The 18,941-nt window shown below is 38.8% G+C and overlaps 1 protein-coding gene across 8 annotated transcripts in view; it reads left to right on the top strand.

Annotated features, from left to right (window-relative positions):
- PRKACA (protein kinase cAMP-activated catalytic subunit alpha) overlaps positions 1–18,941 on the top strand; it is a 66,938-nt gene that overhangs the window by 15,443 nt on the left and 32,554 nt on the right. The window contains exon 1 of one of the 8 annotated variants that reach the window (XM_087955573.1): positions 1,710–1,976. The exons of 4 other annotated variants lie outside the window; for them this stretch is intronic. In XM_087955573.1, the coding sequence (XP_087811699.1) occupies positions 1,937–1,976 (40 nt within the window). In that variant the 5' untranslated portion in view covers positions 1,710–1,936. Of the gene's footprint in view, positions 1–1,709; positions 3,552–17,545; positions 18,185–18,941 lie in introns of those variants that run through there. 3 more of the 8 variants (XM_087955576.1, XM_087955568.1, XM_087955575.1) reach the window with 3 other exon arrangements.

The raw sequence follows: 18,941 nt of genomic DNA, 5'->3' as shown, positions 1-18,941 counted from the left end.
TTTTAATTTTAAAATGCAATAGTTGTGCATTGGGATGCCATGCTCCTAGATAAATTAATCTCATCTTTGTGGCATATGAAGAGTTTTTACAGCACATAAATTTTACAGTTATAAATTTCCACAGCTTTCTACCCTGCATGATTGTAGAGGTTGAGAAATTATGGGAGTTTAAACTTTAACATCTAGCAAGCAACAGATAAGGTTCTGTAGGGTTAATACCCGGTAATTTAGTTGATGTAGAATTGACTCTTTCTGATAACGTATTACCAACTAAACTAATTCCTATGAAATTTAGAAATTTCTGCAGTAGCAAGTATTTTGTTCTTAAAATCTATATTGAGATTCATGAAGGTAAGTTTAATGCATATTATACCCTCTTGCCAGAATTCCAACTATAATTTCTGTACCATCTATAGGAAAAGGCCTGCTGTACAGTTGAGGATGAATTTTGTATACATTAGGGCATAATTTTAATTAATTTATATAATCAGTTCTTTAAACAACTTTGTATTTTGTAAATTTTATAATATCCATACTTACCTCCTCAGAATATATGAAAGTAACACTATGTGGTGTTAAATAGTAATTAGTGGTGTTCTTCAACAGTTTTACTAAATTTAGAAAATATTTGGCATAATTCCCTTCTTGATAGGATTTTTGTGGGAGAGTCTAAGATTAGCATTTGCATGTACCAATACTGATTATAGTTGTTCCAGTTTAAGTAGTCTTTCTCTAGGTAAATTCTTGCTAATCTTCTTGTGTGTCCATAGCTGGAGTGATAAAATAAAACAACCCTCTAGAAGCATGGGAAACCAGAGACTTGCTGAGAAAGCAAAGCTTTTCAAGGATTATTATTCTGTTTGTCCTACTTGTGTCCCACTTCTTGACTTATACAACCTTTGCTTTCTGCTGTTCTAGCTCAATGTATTCGTTCCAGCATGATCATTAGAAAAATACTTTGAGCTTTTGTGCTGAATCCACCAAAGATTTACCTTCCAAGAATATACATCATTTTTAAAAAAAAACGAATGAAACTTCACCTGTACAATTTTAACCCCTTTTTTGGAAGTGAGAATCCATTTGTTTTAATGCAATCAATTAAGATTTCTAATTTTTTCAGCTAAGAAATTGTATCTACTGTTGTTTATCCACACACTTGAATTCTCTTCCTGCATGTACGTCAAATTCTAAGAAATTGGTTATTCCCTTATTTCACATATTTCTCTACATGTATCTTAAATTTGCTTTGCAGTTTATCTGTAATAATTTTATCAGCATTCTTTATTACCATATAACTTAATTGATTTTAGTAATATTTTGAAATATGTATATTTGTTAATGTTGAAACAAGCCACAAAGGTTTCCAGAAACTGCTTGCTAACACATATAACTTTAAAGTATTTTCTAGCCATGTCATGTTCTTTCATCCTCTTACTTGGTTATTCTAATCACTAGTCCATAAACAAAAGTTTGCAACAATCTATCTCCTGTCAGAATTTGTTAGGGTGATCTGTAGTTTGGCCTACGGCTATGTAGATATTGCTGGGGAGACTTGGTTCTGCAGTTTGCCTATTCCCTGTAGTAAAATGATTGGGATGTACTGTATAAAATTTCCTCTTGCAGTTGTAAATTAAGTCTGTTTGTAAAGATCTGAAATTGGGTGTCTGTTCCTTTAAACTCTTTGAACAAAGTTGGCATCATGCCCAGCCACTTCTTGCTTCACGGCTGTTCCTTTGGGGTTTTTTTCTGAAACAGTAAAACAAAACTACTCTGCCATTCTGCATGCTATCCTTGTCAAGAAGTGCAGCTTTGCCATGCAGGTTTTTTTTTAATTACAAACTAATTCTGTGTTGGAGATGAATATTGGAAGAACTGATCTTGCAGCCTGAATCTGGATCAACTGTGTGTTAACTCTCTGTAATCTGGAGGTGGTAATATGGATTCTAAACCCAACAGTCCTCAAAATATATGGGAAGGTGACTCTGAATTCAGTTTCCAGTTTTGGACCCAACTTTTTCTGTGGATATATTTGTTTGGTCGGCTGGTCAGTTATATCTTACGTAACTTCAGAGTGCTAAAGATTTAATGACTTTTTTCCTGGCCCTTTAATCAGTTTGGTCTTCAGATTTCTGCTGTCATATTTAATTATCATCTTTAATCTGAATCTTATTGGTAAGCAGTTTTTTTAGAAAGGGACACCTGCCTTATACCTTATCTTTTTCTCTCCCTTCCTCTCCCACCCATTCTTCTCTTTTATAGATGACTTTATTTAAGCATGGTTTTTAAAGCTTCGGGATATGATCAAAGCAGCAGATTGATTTCAAAAACAGGATAGCATCTTATATTTGATTAGTTGTTGGCACATTCTGGATCAGAGATACATACATACATTAGAGATATATACTTATGTTTAATTCCTTGTAAGTTCTTTGGAATTGCTTAGATATTCCAAAAGTTGTGGTTAGCCCTACTGCAGTTAAGCTGTTTACATTTAAATTTAGCATTTAGAAAAGCAAATTGCCATCTCTAGAATGTAGAGCGCCCAAAGAAATATGACCTAGGGCAGTCTCTTAATTTGTACTTGTATTTTATGGGCTGCACCAGGTTTTGTCCCATCTGTCGCACCAGTTCTTTGTTTGGGGCTGTTATTATTATTTAAACATGTCTGTTTATGAAACTAGTTCCTGTTAAAGAATTAACATATATTTTTTAAAAATAGACTTCCCTACCTGATGAGATCGTTATTTGCCCTGCCTTCAACTCTGAGAGCAAATGAGATACAAAGAATCTCTGAGCTATTTTAAGCCTTATTGCATGGCCTTTGCTACCCTCGATCTGGCAGGCCTCCCTTTTTGTGTATTAATCAAATCTGTCTGCCGCTCTCCCTCTATAACCAGCTGTATAACTGATCAAGCTTCCAATATGGAATGGACTATCGTGGAGCCTTTGTGGGCATAGTGGGGGGTTGGGAAAATCTGGCATGTTTATGGATGATTGCTCTGGAGAGCTATGTAGCTGTTGCTGAACTGACATGTGTGCTTTTGTCCAGGGAGGTGGGTTTGTTGGAAATTCTGTCCTGTTTAGAAGTTGAGAGCAATCAGTTCAAGCCAAATGTCTGTATCAGTCAGCTGAGGGGGAATGTAAAGAGCTTTGCTGGAAGTGTGTCTGCTCTCCAGTTGCTTCCTTTAGCGTCCACTTCACATTTTGGGACAGGAAAAACACCCGGCTTGCCTCTACCAGTGGGTAAATAGCAATGATCAAAGAGAGAGCTCTCCTAAATCCTGACTGAGCTGCATGATTGTGTTTGCTCTGAGAGCAGACCAGGAATGACAAAAGAATTACTGATAAAATTAAGAGAAACATGAGCTAAGGAGCTGAAATAAATAGTCAGGACTCCAACAAGAACAACAGGAGTAAAATGTCAGCACTACAGAAACTGGAGAATCTTGCAGGGCGGATCTTTTACTGGGGGCCATGGAGTGATGCAGGAGCACCAAGCTCCGGAGAGGCTGTCTTTGAATCAGAGCATACCGCTGCCTGGAATAAGCAAAGTGAGTTGACAAACTGAGCATGATTTCCAAGGGAGTGGGAATTGATGCAGTTTCCAACAGCTCTGCTCCTCAAAGGAAGCTTTAGAGATGTTGCTGCTCTTTAATAATGACATGTTAAACGTATTCATGTTTGAATGTGGAGCAGAACATTAAAACAGGCCTCTGGTCTGTCCCAGTCCAGCCCATAAATATAGATACCACAACTGTGGAGGCCATTCTGGCTTTAAATACGGAGCCACCTCATTCTCTATATCAAATTATCCAGTTTTTATAGGCAGGTAGGTAGTTTACTTAATGACACTAGAGCTTATTGTTGTATAGCATTTTATTCTAAAATCCACAGGACTTGTTTGTTCAAATTTGGCTATCCTGTTACTAGAACCTAACTTATTGATTCAATACTCTTAAGTGTAATCTGCATGAAATATGATAATGTGATTCAGATAAATATATAAATAACTTGCCAGATAGAAAATGGAAAACAGGCCCCAAATACATGTTTCCATGCAGAGGTGATAAGCCACTTATGCATTGCTATGACAAGAAAACAAAAATGGAATTCAGTTTCTAACTTAAATTTTCTCTGTCATAGTAATGCTTTGGAGAATGGGCATATGGGTGAAAAAGTATATTTGCTTTTCATATTTCTACTTCCTCCCAGAATTTATCAATTCTATAATGGCCTCCGGCTTGTGTTGATATGTATCTGAGAATAATGCGTGTTTTCTGGTTATTTTCCATTCATTGGCAGACAAACCATTTTTAAGTAGCAAAAAGTAGCAAATTCTTTTTACCCTTTAATATCTCAAGCATTGATTCCCACCTTGAATCTTTGGCCTCGTCTCACCTGCGTTGTAAGCACTTAATTGTGTTTCAATCTGAGTACCTATTCTGATTTTTGATATAGCAATTTCAGTTCAAGGCAGATGAAACATCATACAGACATAGTCTTGATGGTGTTTTTATTGTTTCCTTTATCATTCGTGACTTAAGTTACAATTTTTATTTAATTTTGTTTGAAATTGTACTTCATTTATCTCATTGGCTCAGTTTTGATTCCTACAATAGCCTATCTCAGATGATGGGATGGTACTAGGTACCAGGCTTTTCAATGCCTATGCTTTATTCATTGACTTCTTTAAGTAGGAAGGAGTGAATGCAAACTTTGATGCTCCAACATTTTTAAACAAAATTGTCATAATAAGGGTTTTTTTATTGCCACTAGTTTAGTAGAACAGTTTGCAGAACATCTGATGCTAGATGTCTTGATCCTTTAACGTTTTGGCATTGTTACCTACTCCTTCCTGCATTTGAGCCTGTTGTACAAGAGCAGGTTCAGAAAGGGAAGAGGTCATATGAGGCAAAAGATCCAGGAATAAGACCTTACTGAATCTAGGGATATGGATAAAAAGGTGATTTCTGTGTGCTTTCTGAGACAATTTTTATCTTCATTGTTCCTTTATATGGCTAAGGTTTGACAAATTGTTGTGTAATTTCATTGATGATTAACAATTAGGCAGTTTAGAAGTATGATACTTTTTGTTTCTTCTTTGTTTTTAAATCTACTGTAAGTTCCCTTGAGTCTATTATTCTCTTGAGAAAAATGTGATACTATATCTGACTGGTTCTGATAAACCTTGTGGAAATATTATGTTGGGTTTTTAGATGTCCATTCAATCAGTGATCTTGAAAATGTTTTCTTTATTTGTTGGCACATCTTGAACTCTAGAAATTTATCTTCAAATTTATTTATTTATTACTTGATTAATTTGTATGGCTGCCCATCTCTAATGTACTCCTGGATGGGTAAACAACAGTTAAAACACCTTAAAGCATATATCAGTCAAAACAATATACACATAATTGACAGCCTAGGTAGAAAACAAACAGCCAACAATTCAATGTAACTATTGCAGAGTGTGCTATACATTTAATGTAATCATATCTTTTAAGACCTTCCAAAATACAGCAAGGTTGGGTCCAATCCAATCTTCTGTTGAGTTGATGTTCCAAAGATGGGTATCATGCCAGAAAAAAAATCTTCCTGGGCCCCATCGGATGACATAATATGGCAGCCCCCAATCTTTTGGGCTGGTTCCACTGGTTCCGTGCAGAGAGGTTTTTCCACAGACCGGAGGGGGCATAGTTTTGCATGCTACCTGTATCCCACGGATAGGGCTTCGCTTGTTTATGCAATCCGGTTTCTGGCATGCCACAGCCTGGTGCCAGTCCATGGACTGGGGATTGGGGACCCTTGGTGTAATGAAAAGCAGAGCATGCCTTTCCTGCCAGATGTATTGAGATGGATAGATATAATTGGGGGATATAATGCCTCAAATAATACTGTCTTGTGATCTATTAAAGGTGTCTGTAGGGTCAGGACATACATTTAAAGAGTAGTTGAATTTCTGATACCAAGTAAAAATGATTTCTTCTGTTGGTCATTGCAAACTAGCATTAGCTGGGATATTTGTTTCTTTCTCCACATCATTTTAATCATCACCAGAGCATCTTTCTTTAGTTGTACAATGCAGATGTCGAATGCATGACATCCAAGCTGATATTATCTTGATTATTAAGGATTTTTAGATATTCTTTTGTCTCTTCCCTGCAAACAGAAGTTGTACATATATATTTAAAATTATTGAAAAGTTGCATGAAGCAACTAACACAACACTTTTATGAAAAGTTATCATGGTGAAGTATGATCTGTTTCCTTATTAACTTGTAATATAATTTATATTCCAATGTTTAAGCTAGTGTTGTTTTCCCAATATTGGCAACTTCTAGATGCGTGGAGAACAGTTGAATGGGTGTTCTGAGAATTGAAATTCGTTTTATTACAAATGAAGGCAAATATACATGTCCAGGATAATGTTGCAGGATCTCATCTGGTTCGGTCACCAGTACCAGAGGTTTAGTATTCCGAGCTTTCGAACTCATGCTGGAGCCCATCCTCAGGGAACATCTCTCTAGTAAAGTATGTGCTTTGGGCTACTCTGTGTGTTGTATTTATATGGTGCCTGCCTGTGTGTGGACTGTGACTGTGGGGTTGATGGCTGGCTATTAAGTCAGTGGCTGCTTCCTTCTGCTTCCAAGCCCTCACCTTCTTAAGTATTTGGTAAGTAAATCAGCATTCCTGTTGACTGATGAGGGGCCCGTTTTCCAGGCTTCAGTCACTTCCCTGGCTGTTTTTGTACCTGCTCATCCAACAATCTTAATAGCTGCAATATTAAATATATGTCCTTGTTCATTGCAATGTGAGTTGAATGAGTTCAGGTCTCGTCATCTGACCACTCATTTGTGTTCTTGCAGTCTGGTGGTTAGCTTCCTCCTTATATGTCCTACATAGTCACAGGGGCAATCCATGCAGGGAATCCAGTAAATTATATTGGAAGTATCTCCCACCTCAAAGCAATCTTTACAGTACATAATTTTTCCTCATATGGTAGCCTCTTGGCAGTATGCGACACCACTTGCAGATCTCGGAAGCTGTGTTCTACTACTTCTGAAAGGTTTTTGATGTACTTTCATACGTTTTATTCCCATTTTGTATTCTGCTTACAAGCTTAAGCTAACTAGCAATGAAATGAAAATGACAAGTACATAAAATATATAAAAAGAACATTAGTCAAAAAGTCAGAGGATAAAACAGATAATATAGGTTGAGCAGTAAAAAGACAAATTTTGATAAAAGTCCAGTTTAAATAAAAATGCATTTGCTTGGAAATGGGAGAGCAAAGAGAGAGCTAGAAAAATATCTGACCGGGGGGGGGGGGGATGTAGCCATTGTAAATCCCTCCTCCCCTTCTCTTCAGCCATTTTATAATTTAGCAGTTCTCTTCAGATGGGAAGGGGAAAAAATCCGAGGTAATTTGCAGGATAATGCAGTAATACAGAGACAAATTCTTTGTGTGTCTAATCACACTTAGCCAATAAAGTATTCTATTCTATTGGAGATCTGTTAAGTGGGGGGAAATGTGAGCAGGTACTTTCTATGTTGTTCTATGTTGTTTAAATCTGCATGCATGGAAGTTAAACATATGATTACTTGTTTTTAAGGGATTAAGAGGTAACTTTCAAAGAGTGGAGTTTTAATTCATTTACTATTTCACTGGCTCTGAAAGAAAATTATGCCATAATTATTCAGCTGCAAAAAAGCAGTTAGAATGGCATGATCACCAGATGTTACCCATCTTATTCATTTAACTTGAAGCAATAATGAAAATACTAATTTTAATTGTACTTCTAACAAATACATTGTGTTAAGTTTTATTCTGAGGCTTTACTTCCTGTGTTCTATTGGATTCACAGGGTCATAAAATTAAGCTTTAGAGTGGCTGTTTGGCTTCCATGAATGACTTTTTTGTGATAAACTTGACATACTGGTTTAGGTGATCCTTTTATGACACAGTTCGTTAGTTCCAATGTAAACTATTATTATAAAAGTCAAAAAGTGACTTTTTAAAAAGAGGCAGTCAGGGAAATGATATGGTACATAGCTAGGTCTACAATTTTTAAGCAATAGTTTGTCTGAAGAGGATGTAATATCTAACTTCTTTCTAAAGATAGACTCAATATTCTTTCTTACCAATAGTAACAAGAACTGTCTGTTGGTCATCTGATGAAATTCCGGGGTTCTTCTGCTCTTGGGCTGAACCTGCTGGTGAAAACTGGCCCTGCTATGCAATATTCTCCACTTGTAGATGAACTTCCAAACATATTGACAAAATTATGTCACTATGGTACATATTCAAGTATTAATTAGTCCTGGCAAAATTTCAGTGATTTTTTTTAACACAACAAATCTGTTGAAGTTGTTGCAGTTTGCATCTGTGTTATATGGCATTGCTTCTCTCTGTGCATTTTCCTCTCTTTATATGCCCTTTGCACTTGAAAACAAACTGGAAGTCAGTTTTGACAGACTTTTATCACAAACAAAACAGCTTTAGAGAACTTGTCACTGGGTATGGAACCAGCTGAAGTTTATAAATACTGGATTTAATTAGCCTCTTACATAATATATTAGATTTGCACCAAGCGTGAAAAATTATAACAAAAAGGGCAGTTGCTGGTTCATGAGCTGAATTCTTTCAAAATAATGTTAAACTTTTATTACAATATTTGCTCATTTATTTATTTGAAATATACCTTCTTTTCTGCTGTGATAAGCTCTTGAAAATTAGGGAACAACAGAAACAGTTAAAAATACTATTGTAAATTAAATTAATATTTAAAAGCCTAGGAAAAACATGTTACAGATTTTCCAAATGCTCAAAGTCTACACTCTAGATGCAACTTCTAAGAAAATATGTTCCATTGTTTTCGCTGATCATGGAGCACTCTCAGAATTGTTTTTTTCAGAGACTGTTGCATAAATTTAGCTATAAACCCTCTATCCCTGGATCTAGTTTCATAACTATTTCTTTTAATTTAATCTTTCATTCAGATTTTTAGATGACTATCTAATCTGTTACTGAATTTCAGAATACATCTTTGAAATCAAATGGTAAAGAGCAGTATTGCTGAGTACCATGATTATTCTGATGAATAATCATATGATTATGAGACACTGTAGATTATGAAACACTGTAGATCAGTGGCCTTGTGTTGTAGCCTCCCAATATTATCCTTGGAACAAAGCTTAGCAGAAATTATTGAAGTAACAGTAAAACAATATACAAAAGAATCATCCAGTAATTCAGAAGAATACTATGATAGGTAGTATTGAAAGCCATTGTAAGGGATAAAGAAGACATTTTAAGCAATGTGGTCAAAGCTTTTGGAGTTGCAGGATGTATGAAAATTAGAGTTTCAAGAGAAACTTTCAAGCTTTTTGTTAAGAAACATTATGGATTCATCTTCTGGGTTAATTTGGTATTTCATAGATTAGCTAGAATTACAGTAGTATCTCTGACAAAAGTGAGAAGCCATTTGAACCTATCTGTTTGGAGCCGAGTATTTTAGCCATTTTCTGTAAAGTCTTATACTCACCACTGATCTTAAACTGACCACAGAGTGATCTGTCAATGATAGTAGAGACATTAAATTTTCCAATCACTAGCTCCATGTGAACAAAATAACAAATCCAGCATGTGCTTTTCTATATTTATAAAACCCCATCCTGGCTTCTTTCCTTGTTGTGATGTTTATATTGAAAACAGTAAATGCATGAAAGAATTATTTTGTTCTGAATTTGAAATAATACAGCCCCACTCATAATTTTCCATCAGAATAATTTTGAGCAGGTTGTATTCATACCAGAGTATCCCACCGTAAGAACAATGGACATTTTAAATGAGTCCTTGCTCCCTGGGGCCACGAAAACTGATGGGTGGCAATCTGAACAAAAAAACTAGTCAAGGGGAGACATTTTTTTTAAAAAAATCATATTGCAAGTAATATAAGATATTTTTAAATGTATTGTTTGCATATCCTGCCTTCACAGTCACAGAATTATGATAAGTAACCGCAATGTTTTTACCACAGCTCAACACATACAGTGGGAAAAAAAAGTTGCTTCAGTCTTTGACTCAAAGGTTTTTGCAATTGACAATCTGTTTACAAAATTAGGAAAGCAGCATGGTTTTTGCATTTGGCCACTTAGCCCCATAGCATTACAAACCTATCTGTAATGGTATCTAAAAGAATTGCAGATTGTGAAAAGGACACTGCAAGGACAGAAAATTGGGCAACTCTTAAGAGATGAAAAAAGAAGCACTCACACAACCCTTTTGCTATTGTGGAAGAAGTAATAAGATGACCCAAAGGTTGTTTTTTTTTCCTCAAGAGGCAACTGGACTTTCTGGTTTTTTCTTTGAAGATGTTTTGCTTCTCATCCAAGAAACTCCTCAAAGTCCAGTTGCTTCTTGAGAAAAAAAGCACCTTTGGGACAACCATGACCTAGATGACTGAGAATCTCCATAGACAAGTAATAAGATGGGTTGATTAAATCTGAGTAAAAGAAAACTGTTTATATTTGAGCTCAAAATACAATTTCTAAATGTTAAAGTCCTGGAGAAATTATAGAAATTCATCACTGCTGGATTAGTTTTTAACAACACTGTCACCACTATCAAATGTATCCTAGAGCTGCTAAAGAAATACAGTCTGAGAAGTCATATGACATATGGTAATAATAGCTCCTATTCAGAATTGAATCCTAGATATTGTGGAATAGGTTATTGCGTACTGTGATTTCTTGTCCTTCATTTGAAGTTTCAAATGGGTGTTGTCTTACCTGAACACCTGTTCTCCTTGTAGGTTAGACAGGTCAGGAATGGGAGTTGCTCTTGTCTTAGCTGCTTGGACTGAGTCTGTAAAAGACTTATTAGCCTAGCTCCACCCACTCTGGGTAGCTCCTCCCAGATTTCTACGAAGTCATCATGACAGACAGGACTGCCTCAGAAAAAGCAAAAATCACAAGACATCATTATCGGTCCCCCCCTCCCATCGGCCCACTGGAAGGATCAGTTCCATTAGGGTGGGGCTGACATGTCTAGCCTACAAGGAGAACAGGTGTTCAGGTAAGATAACACCCATTCTCCCTTGTAAGGCTGTGACAGGTCAGGAATGGGACATACCAAAGCTGGATTGTCCTCGTGAGGGATTAAGACTGGTTGTGCCCTCCGTGCTCCATGACAACTCTTTGCAGGATCCTTCTGCCAAACGCCGCATCTGCTAAAACAAAGGCGTCCAGACGGCAGTGGTGAATGAAAGGAGATGGAGGTGACCAAGTAGCTGGTTTGCAGACTTCTTCAATTGAAGCTTGTGTAGCCCAGGCCACAGTCATTGCAGCGCCGCGAGTGGCGCTGTGGCAGGTGACTCCAGCTGTTTCTGAATGATTTTCAGAAAGAGCCTGGGAGATGGCACCACCTCCTTCCTTACTGCTGGTTCATCGAAAAGGACATCCGACTCCATGGGAGCTGACAAGCTGCTTCCTCATCATCTGTGTCCCTCAGATTGGCAGTATTTCTAGCTTTGAACAACAAAGGAGTGAATAAAGCATGCTTAAAAAGCCCATGAACACAGGAATGTCAGAGGTAATTCCTTCATCTTCTGACATGTCAGACTCCTTCTTGTCTGGTTCACCAACCAAGGAATGCTCAGTAACAACTGCCGGAGCATAGGCCGAAGCAGAAGGAGAAATGTGTTCCTGAATCAAGGAACCCCTTGCTGAAGGTAGAACCTCTCAATCCCAGGACCGTCTCTCTGAAGCTTCAGAAGCCACTGAAAAATGATGGGCAAACCTCTGAATATCTTCAGAGATACCTTTCCTCATAGCCCTATCAATGAAAAGTTGCAGGTTGACCGGGACATCTGACTCAAGGCTCAGTAGGTCTTAGGCCAGCTGCAGTATGAGTAAAAGAGGCCTCCACCCCAGGCCTACTGCACTCACACTCCTGCCAAGCCCTGAATCCTCCTTGAGGATCACCATGATGGCTTCCGTCAGCAGAGGGATGAAGAGAGGCCTCCTGTCTGCATCAGAGGGACCAAGTCTGGACAATAGGTCTGGAGGAAGGTTCAGGCTCTTGATCCTGAAGGTCCACCTGTTAGGAATGATAGTCACCTAACAGTTGGGTTGGAAATATATAAACGAGGATAGTTATTTAATGTTGTATCTTTAAGAGAATACTGTAAGTGTAATTGGCTGAGGTTCTTCCAACGGCCATAAGATGGACCTAGAAACCTGGTTTCTTTCTCCTTGCATTTCCTGTTTTGCCGTATTGCCTGATCGTCATTCTGCTTGGATTGCTGTGAGTTTTGCAACTGTTAGCAAACTCCGTTTTCTGAACTTTGTTTATGGTACTTGACTTCGTTTTTGGATTATCCCTGGACTGATACTAACTGCTTTAACCGTGTATGATTTGGACTGTTTGTTGGACTTTGTTTACCCGTTTACTGGAAGTAAAACCTACTTCCATTTACTATTCAGTGTATCTGTATGCTGGTCGTGTGTTATTCAACATCACTCTCACTATGTTTCCCTGAGTGCAGTCATTCTCCTAACGGGGAATACCTCAACACTGGTTATGGGCCCAGGCCATACCAGGCTCAAATAACTGAAAGTTAGTGTGAATACACAGTACCGTATACAGACAGCTGTTTACTGTTTAATTGTGGGTTACTTTCCTGGTAAAAATGGCACAAGACCTGTCAAGTCTATCACTGATAATCCGGTTGGATGGAACAAACTATGTTTCCTGGTCTATGAAGTGCAGTCTGCTTCTGTGTAGGGAAGGGTTATGGGCTGCAGTTCAGAATCCACTGGGATCCAAATAATGAGGATGATGCCAAAAAGTTAGCTGACTTTAAACAGAACAACGAACGAGCTCTTTGTATAATTGGACTAACACTGAGTGACCAGCAGCTAGTCCATATTCATTGAGAAGAGTCTGCTGCTAGGTGTTGGGAGAATTTGAAGAAGATTTATGTTCATGACAGTGTAGGTGTACACATACATCTTACACGTAAACTGTTTAGAGCACGTCTTCTGAAAGGTGGAGATATGTTAGTTCATTTGAACTTCATGAAAAGAATTTTTCAGGAGCTACATGAAAAGGAACTGATTTTTTCAGAGTTGCATCAGGTTTATATCATTCTTTCCTCATTGGATGAAACTTATGATGATTACGTATCTTTACTGGAAATCCTGACCAGAAATGAACTGACATTGACTGACATAACTGGACAATGGTTAGAAGAGGCAAGAAAGAGACCAACTGAGAGAGAAACAACCACAAATTCCTCCTAATGGGGAATACCTCAACACCACCTCACTGTGTTGCAATGCAGGAGAAGATACTCTTTCTGGAGATCTGATTGTAGAGGCCTGTTGTACCTAGGCAATATGATTCTCTAAGGCTTGATGGCGCCTGGAAGCATCCCTCTCCTCCGCTTTAGAGGCCTTTTTTGCTGGCTGCTTTCCCTTACTTGAAGTAGCAGGAGCTGCCCTATGTGATCTAGCCACTCTGGAGGCTCTGTTGTCTTTAGGGGTGTCTGCCATCTTGAAAGCAGAAAGGCCTTCTCTGGACTTGTAGTTCTATGTAAGGAGGAGAGCACACAAAGGGATTTTTCAGCAATTTCAGGGGATATCTTCTTTCTGATCCCCTATCTCCAACAACCACTCTTCTTCAGCCCTGTGCAATCTTTAGCAGGATGTTTTAACACTTCCTCCTGAGACTCACACCCTTTGGGGCCTAATAGGGCTATTAAATATAGACCAGGCCTGGCCTGAGGTCTGAAGGCCCTGGTCTACTTCAGGATAGGGACCTGTCCCCCACCGGAAGTAGGTAATTTAAACAGTGCCCTATGTTGTCTTGTGGCCTAGCAGCAACAAGAGACCAATGGCCTAGTGCTGGCCCAGGCGCAGGAGTTGCTGTGGAGGAGCAGGCCAAGCCTCTTCAAAATGGCTACCTCCGGCTCAGGAAGTCTTCAAAATGACCACCTTCGGCCACAAGTCTGCCTGCTTCACCGAGGAGCCCTGGAGGGGGATCCCTGGCCTTTCGGTGCTCCCTGGAAGGCAAAGGCAGCTCCTGAGGTAGTCACTGAAACTGCGGCTTTCTTCTTCGCTGTGGAGCTCTAAAATGGCCCCGCAGCTGAGGACAGTGCGGGCCAAAGCCTCCTGCTCCAAGGAATGGGCGCCTGGTATTTGTGGCCTCCTCTTCGCCGCGGAGGCCCGAAAATGTCCCTTGGCCCCTTGCAGGCTGCTCCGGACTGCCAGAGCAGTCTCAGCTGTTGTGCAGCTCCGAAGAACAGTTTGAGAGTCGGAGCCACGTGTTTTTTAAAAGTTTGAGGCTTTTTTTCTTTTTTCTTTTTTTTTTTTTGAGTAAGGTTGCCTTTGGGGGGGGAAAAAAACCCAAAGGCAGGAGGGGCAGTGACTTGCGTCCGTCCTGGCTGAGGACTGAGTCAAAAGCTGGGAGGAGCCACCCAGAGTGGGCGGAGCTAGGCTAATAAGCCTTTTAGACAGACTCAGTTCAAGCAGCTAGGACAAGAGCAACTCCCATTCCTGGCCTTACAAAAGAGAAAGGTTGGCTAGTCATCTATGAGGCAAGGTGTAGTAAAACCTCTGCAGTACACAAGGGGTTGGACTTGGTGACTTCTTAAGTCCTTTCCAATTATATGATTGTCAAATTCTACAAAAATGTTAGTTTGCTTGATTGAGAGGAACTTGAAATACAGTTCCTTCCAAGCTACAACTGTTCCTTGGCAAGTACTAGAAATGGAATTTACTTGGAACAAAGATAAATTACAGGATGAATGAAATGTTTTGATAATTTGAGATTTCTATCAAAGAATATATTTAAAGACAACTATGACAACTGCATAAGCACTGAAGTAAAATTAAGTAGATTTCTGCAATATTAAGTAGGAAGTAGGAATTTAACTCGGATTATAAGAGAGATAAACAGCATTATAGGAATCAGATCATAATGTCCTTGTGCTCTGAGTAACATTCAGTCAAATTAGATGGGCCAGAATGAATTATGGAAATTGTAGTGTGTTAGGGTAATCTGGCTGGCCTTCATTCTGTTCATGAAACTAGAAATGGTAACTAGGAAATAAATTCTTCCTACTGTATAGTGCCCAGCCATTTAACTTCTCTTCCCATTGGGGATAAAGTAGTCTTATTAATTAATATTAAGAACACACAACATTAGGGCAGAATGGAATAGAACAGAATACAGAGTTGGAATGGACCTTGGAGGTCTTCTACTGACTAGTCCAACCCCGTGCTTAGGCAGGAAACCCTATACAATTTCAGACAAATGATTTATCTGTTGAAAATTCTCTTTAATGGAGCATAAATTTGTTCTGAACAAATTTATTCTTCAAAAAGAAAATAATTGGAGTGTGCTATTTTTAAATCAGAATCTGACTAATAGTAAAGAAATGTTTGAGACTGTAAAAGTATACCAAGTTAAGAGAAAGTGATTATGAACTGTTAACATCATGACCTATGATGGCTAAAGTAGGAAGAAGAGCAGCTAAATAAAAGCAAATGTTTTTTTGTTAAAAATTATAAAAACTAGACAATCAAATTTTAGTGTGTGGGAAAAAATGCTGATGGGAGAAAACATGATAAAAAGAAAACCTGACTTTTTTTTTTTTCTCAAAATGATCAGGACAGAAAATAGAATCTTTAAAGCAAAACTGAAAAAAAAATCTAATTTGATTTTTGGTTACCAAACAGGAATGCATTTTGTGTTATTTGTAAAAAAAAAAAAAAAAGATTAGTGACTGTCAGACCCTTGAAACAAAAATTTCCATCATGACAACACACAGCTGCCCAGAACATCTGTATTCAGTTGGCACAAGGAAAGATTATTTGGCCAGCAAGAAACCTACGTAATGCAAATTCCGCTCTATAATTATGAGCCAATACACTTCAACACCACTTCTCAAATGGTGGCCAATAGATGGCTTCATCCTGATGTGTCATGATGTAACAATTTTACAGGTAGTCCTCAAAACCATAATTGGTATGGAATTGCCATCGCTAAGCAATGCAGTTATTAAGCAAGATGGCAATTCCCACACTCCCAGTTGACATCATTAAACAAATTACTGGAGATCTTTAAGTGATGATATCACATGGTCACCACTTGCAGCCTCCTGCCAGATTCCCCATTGGTTGTTTATGGGAAGGTAGCAAAGAAATTGACAAATAGCAACTACTTGACAATGCAATGTCATAATCATGAATTGGGAATGAGTACCTGGAGCACAGTCACATGACTGTGGGAATGCTAATATGGATGGGACTCCAAAAGACCAATTGTAAGCACCCCTTGCTCAGTGCCATTGCTGAATGAGTGGTCAATAATCAAGGCTTATCTGTACTTTGGACAGTTAGACAAAGCATACATCTAATACAACTATATTGGAAAACTGATATTGTCATCTATAAGTGGGTAGTTGGAAGAAGGTCCTCCTGAAGATACTGACATCGAACAAAAAGTAGCGGCTGATGCTGGGCTTGGGTGTTGATATTGGTATCAGAAGACCACGGACTTCCGGTTTGAGCTTCTTCGGTGACAGATTGAAACCTCGTTTCTGCGAGGCTTCGATCTGTGCTCGCCGCTGGAGCGCCCCGAGCCGGCTGGTTTCGGAGCTAAGCCACCCCGTAGAGATGGTGAGAGGGGGGAGACTGCCTGCAGGGTTGAGGAAAGCCGCATCTCTCCTCCCCAGCTGGCCATTACTCCCTTTCCCGAAGGCGGTTGTAGCGGTGGTCAGAAATGTATTGAAGCTAATTAAAGCTTTTCTCCATAACTCAGCTGCATTTGCATTGTACTTCTACCATATGATAAGATCTGAGTAGTGCTTTACCAACTTGGACTGTGAGTGTTGCAAGCATTGAAGTTTGTAGTAAATTGGCAATTGCTTCTGTCTGTCAAGACATATCTGTCATGCCTTGTTGAATCTGTTGGCCTTTGTTGAAGAAGGTTTTAAAAAGTTGCTGTACCTATTCCTTGGCATTTTCGTATGAATTAGGAATTGATCCTACAGACATTAATCTTAAGTCTGTGCTATTTTTTTTTCTTTTCCCAAAATGAGGTTTAAAGTCAGTTGATAGTATTGCTTCTATGGAGGATTCTTCTATTTTTATTTTTAATTGTCATAGGCTTCTTATCTGAGCAATGGCTTTGCTTGCTATATAAAAACAAAAACCAAAGAGGCAAGATGGTTCCAGAACAATTTCTATAGGAAAAAAAAAAGATTTAAGGAGTTTTTAGACTAGATTTCTTGCTATTTTCATTTTATTGGGGGGGACAGGACCAGCACCAGCATGAAGCTTGTCTTTTTCTTTGTGCTTTTGTTATAGTTGCTCTGTTTCTGAGGAATACAAAGGGATGCATGTTACATTACTTGAAAACAGGGAAATGTTGATTGCCTAACAATGCCAACTACTCTTGGCTTGGTGAATCTGAGGGGAGTGTGGGAGGATCTATAACAACTATTGTGATAGGCCAGTGAATGAAGTGCCTGTGACTGGCAACAAAACTCTCCCCTTTGAATTGTCATCAGGCAATTCCCTTTCCCACCATCTCTGCAGATATGCTAATGGCAGCCGTCCTTCTTTTATAACTAACTGTGCTCCACTTGCAGAAGCGTTGTTTTCGGAACTTGCGTGGAAGAGGGATATTGAGGAGATGATTGTACAGCAATCACAGTGGATCTGTCTGAAGTTTACATTGAGACCATGATGCCAAGTTATATCTCTGCTTTCCAAGCTGAAGCCATAGAAATAGGAAACATGGTGTATCTCCCAGGAAGAACCTACGGAGTTCAAGGGACCAGCTGGCCTTTGCAATGTGGTTTTCCAACCATGACGGTGGATTTCTCCCTTTTATTAGATTGAGGTCCATACTGGTGCAGTCAAAGGAAAAGAAGGAAGGGATAACAGGTCTCCTTTGCTGTGCTTAGTCTGAACTGACAAGGTGCTCCGTTTGGCCTGCAGAACCACTGTGTTGGAGGCAAGGGCCCTGTTTGCTTTTGCCTCCGAGAGCAAAGTCCTTCATGAGCCATCAGGTCAGCTCTTCCCAAAACCCAGTGCGAACTATATGCTGGTGACTTTGAAAACAGCAGGGTCACCTGATGGGAACCTGGGATTGAAGCCTGACAAATGGATGGTAAGGAATGATGGGTTTCCAGATGGGATGAAAGTGCATTGGCTTCTGCTTCTCCTTCCTGTCCCACCTCCCACCCTCTCCCCCACCCCCACCCCCATCCCGCACAGACCAGTTCGTCTTCTTGCAGAATATGCTGAAAAGCAAGGATCACTAAAACAGCATGTGTACTTATAATCCCATTTACGATGCTGAATCTGGAACAGGAGATTGTTGGAAATAAAGGGATCTACATTCTTTGCCTATAGCAGGTATATTGTCATACATAGTTGAGCTATTTAAATTTTTTGTAGGACTTATCCTTGACTTTATCTCCTTTATTTCCTAAAGAAGATAGTGTCAATAATAATCAATGCATTGAGTTTTCACATTTAAAAGGAGTTGCTTTTGGTAATGAAGTAGGTTCTGCTTTTTAAAGTTCTAATATTTGTCACTTATTTCAGGTGCATAGAGTACTATTCCCCAAAGATAATAGTAGTGGGTAAAAACCTTATTTGGGATAATAGTGGAATGAGAAGGGTTAAAAATCACTCCTGTCTCTGTCTAGTATTAATATTTCTATCTTTAATTTGTATTTAGCACTGCATCTATTTTGGTTTTCAGTGATGAATATCTCTATCCTGGTTTGTAGGAAAGCTTTTTTATGTTGCTAATAATATCTGCTTATGTTTATCTGAAAGTTGCATCTTCTGGCCTTGGAACATAATAACAGTTCTGTGAAGTAATCTGTGTATATTCAGCAGTGAGGAAACTGTTAGGT

Source organism: Notechis scutatus, chromosome 2 (assembly GCF_049901735.1).
Source record: "Notechis scutatus isolate UNSWTSFEM ecotype Mainland chromosome 2, rNotScu1.2, whole genome shotgun sequence".
Lineage (NCBI taxonomy): Eukaryota > Metazoa > Chordata > Lepidosauria > Squamata > Elapidae > Notechis > Notechis scutatus.
The sequence above is the reverse complement of the archived record's forward strand: the minus strand, read 5'-3'. Positions and strand labels throughout refer to the sequence as shown.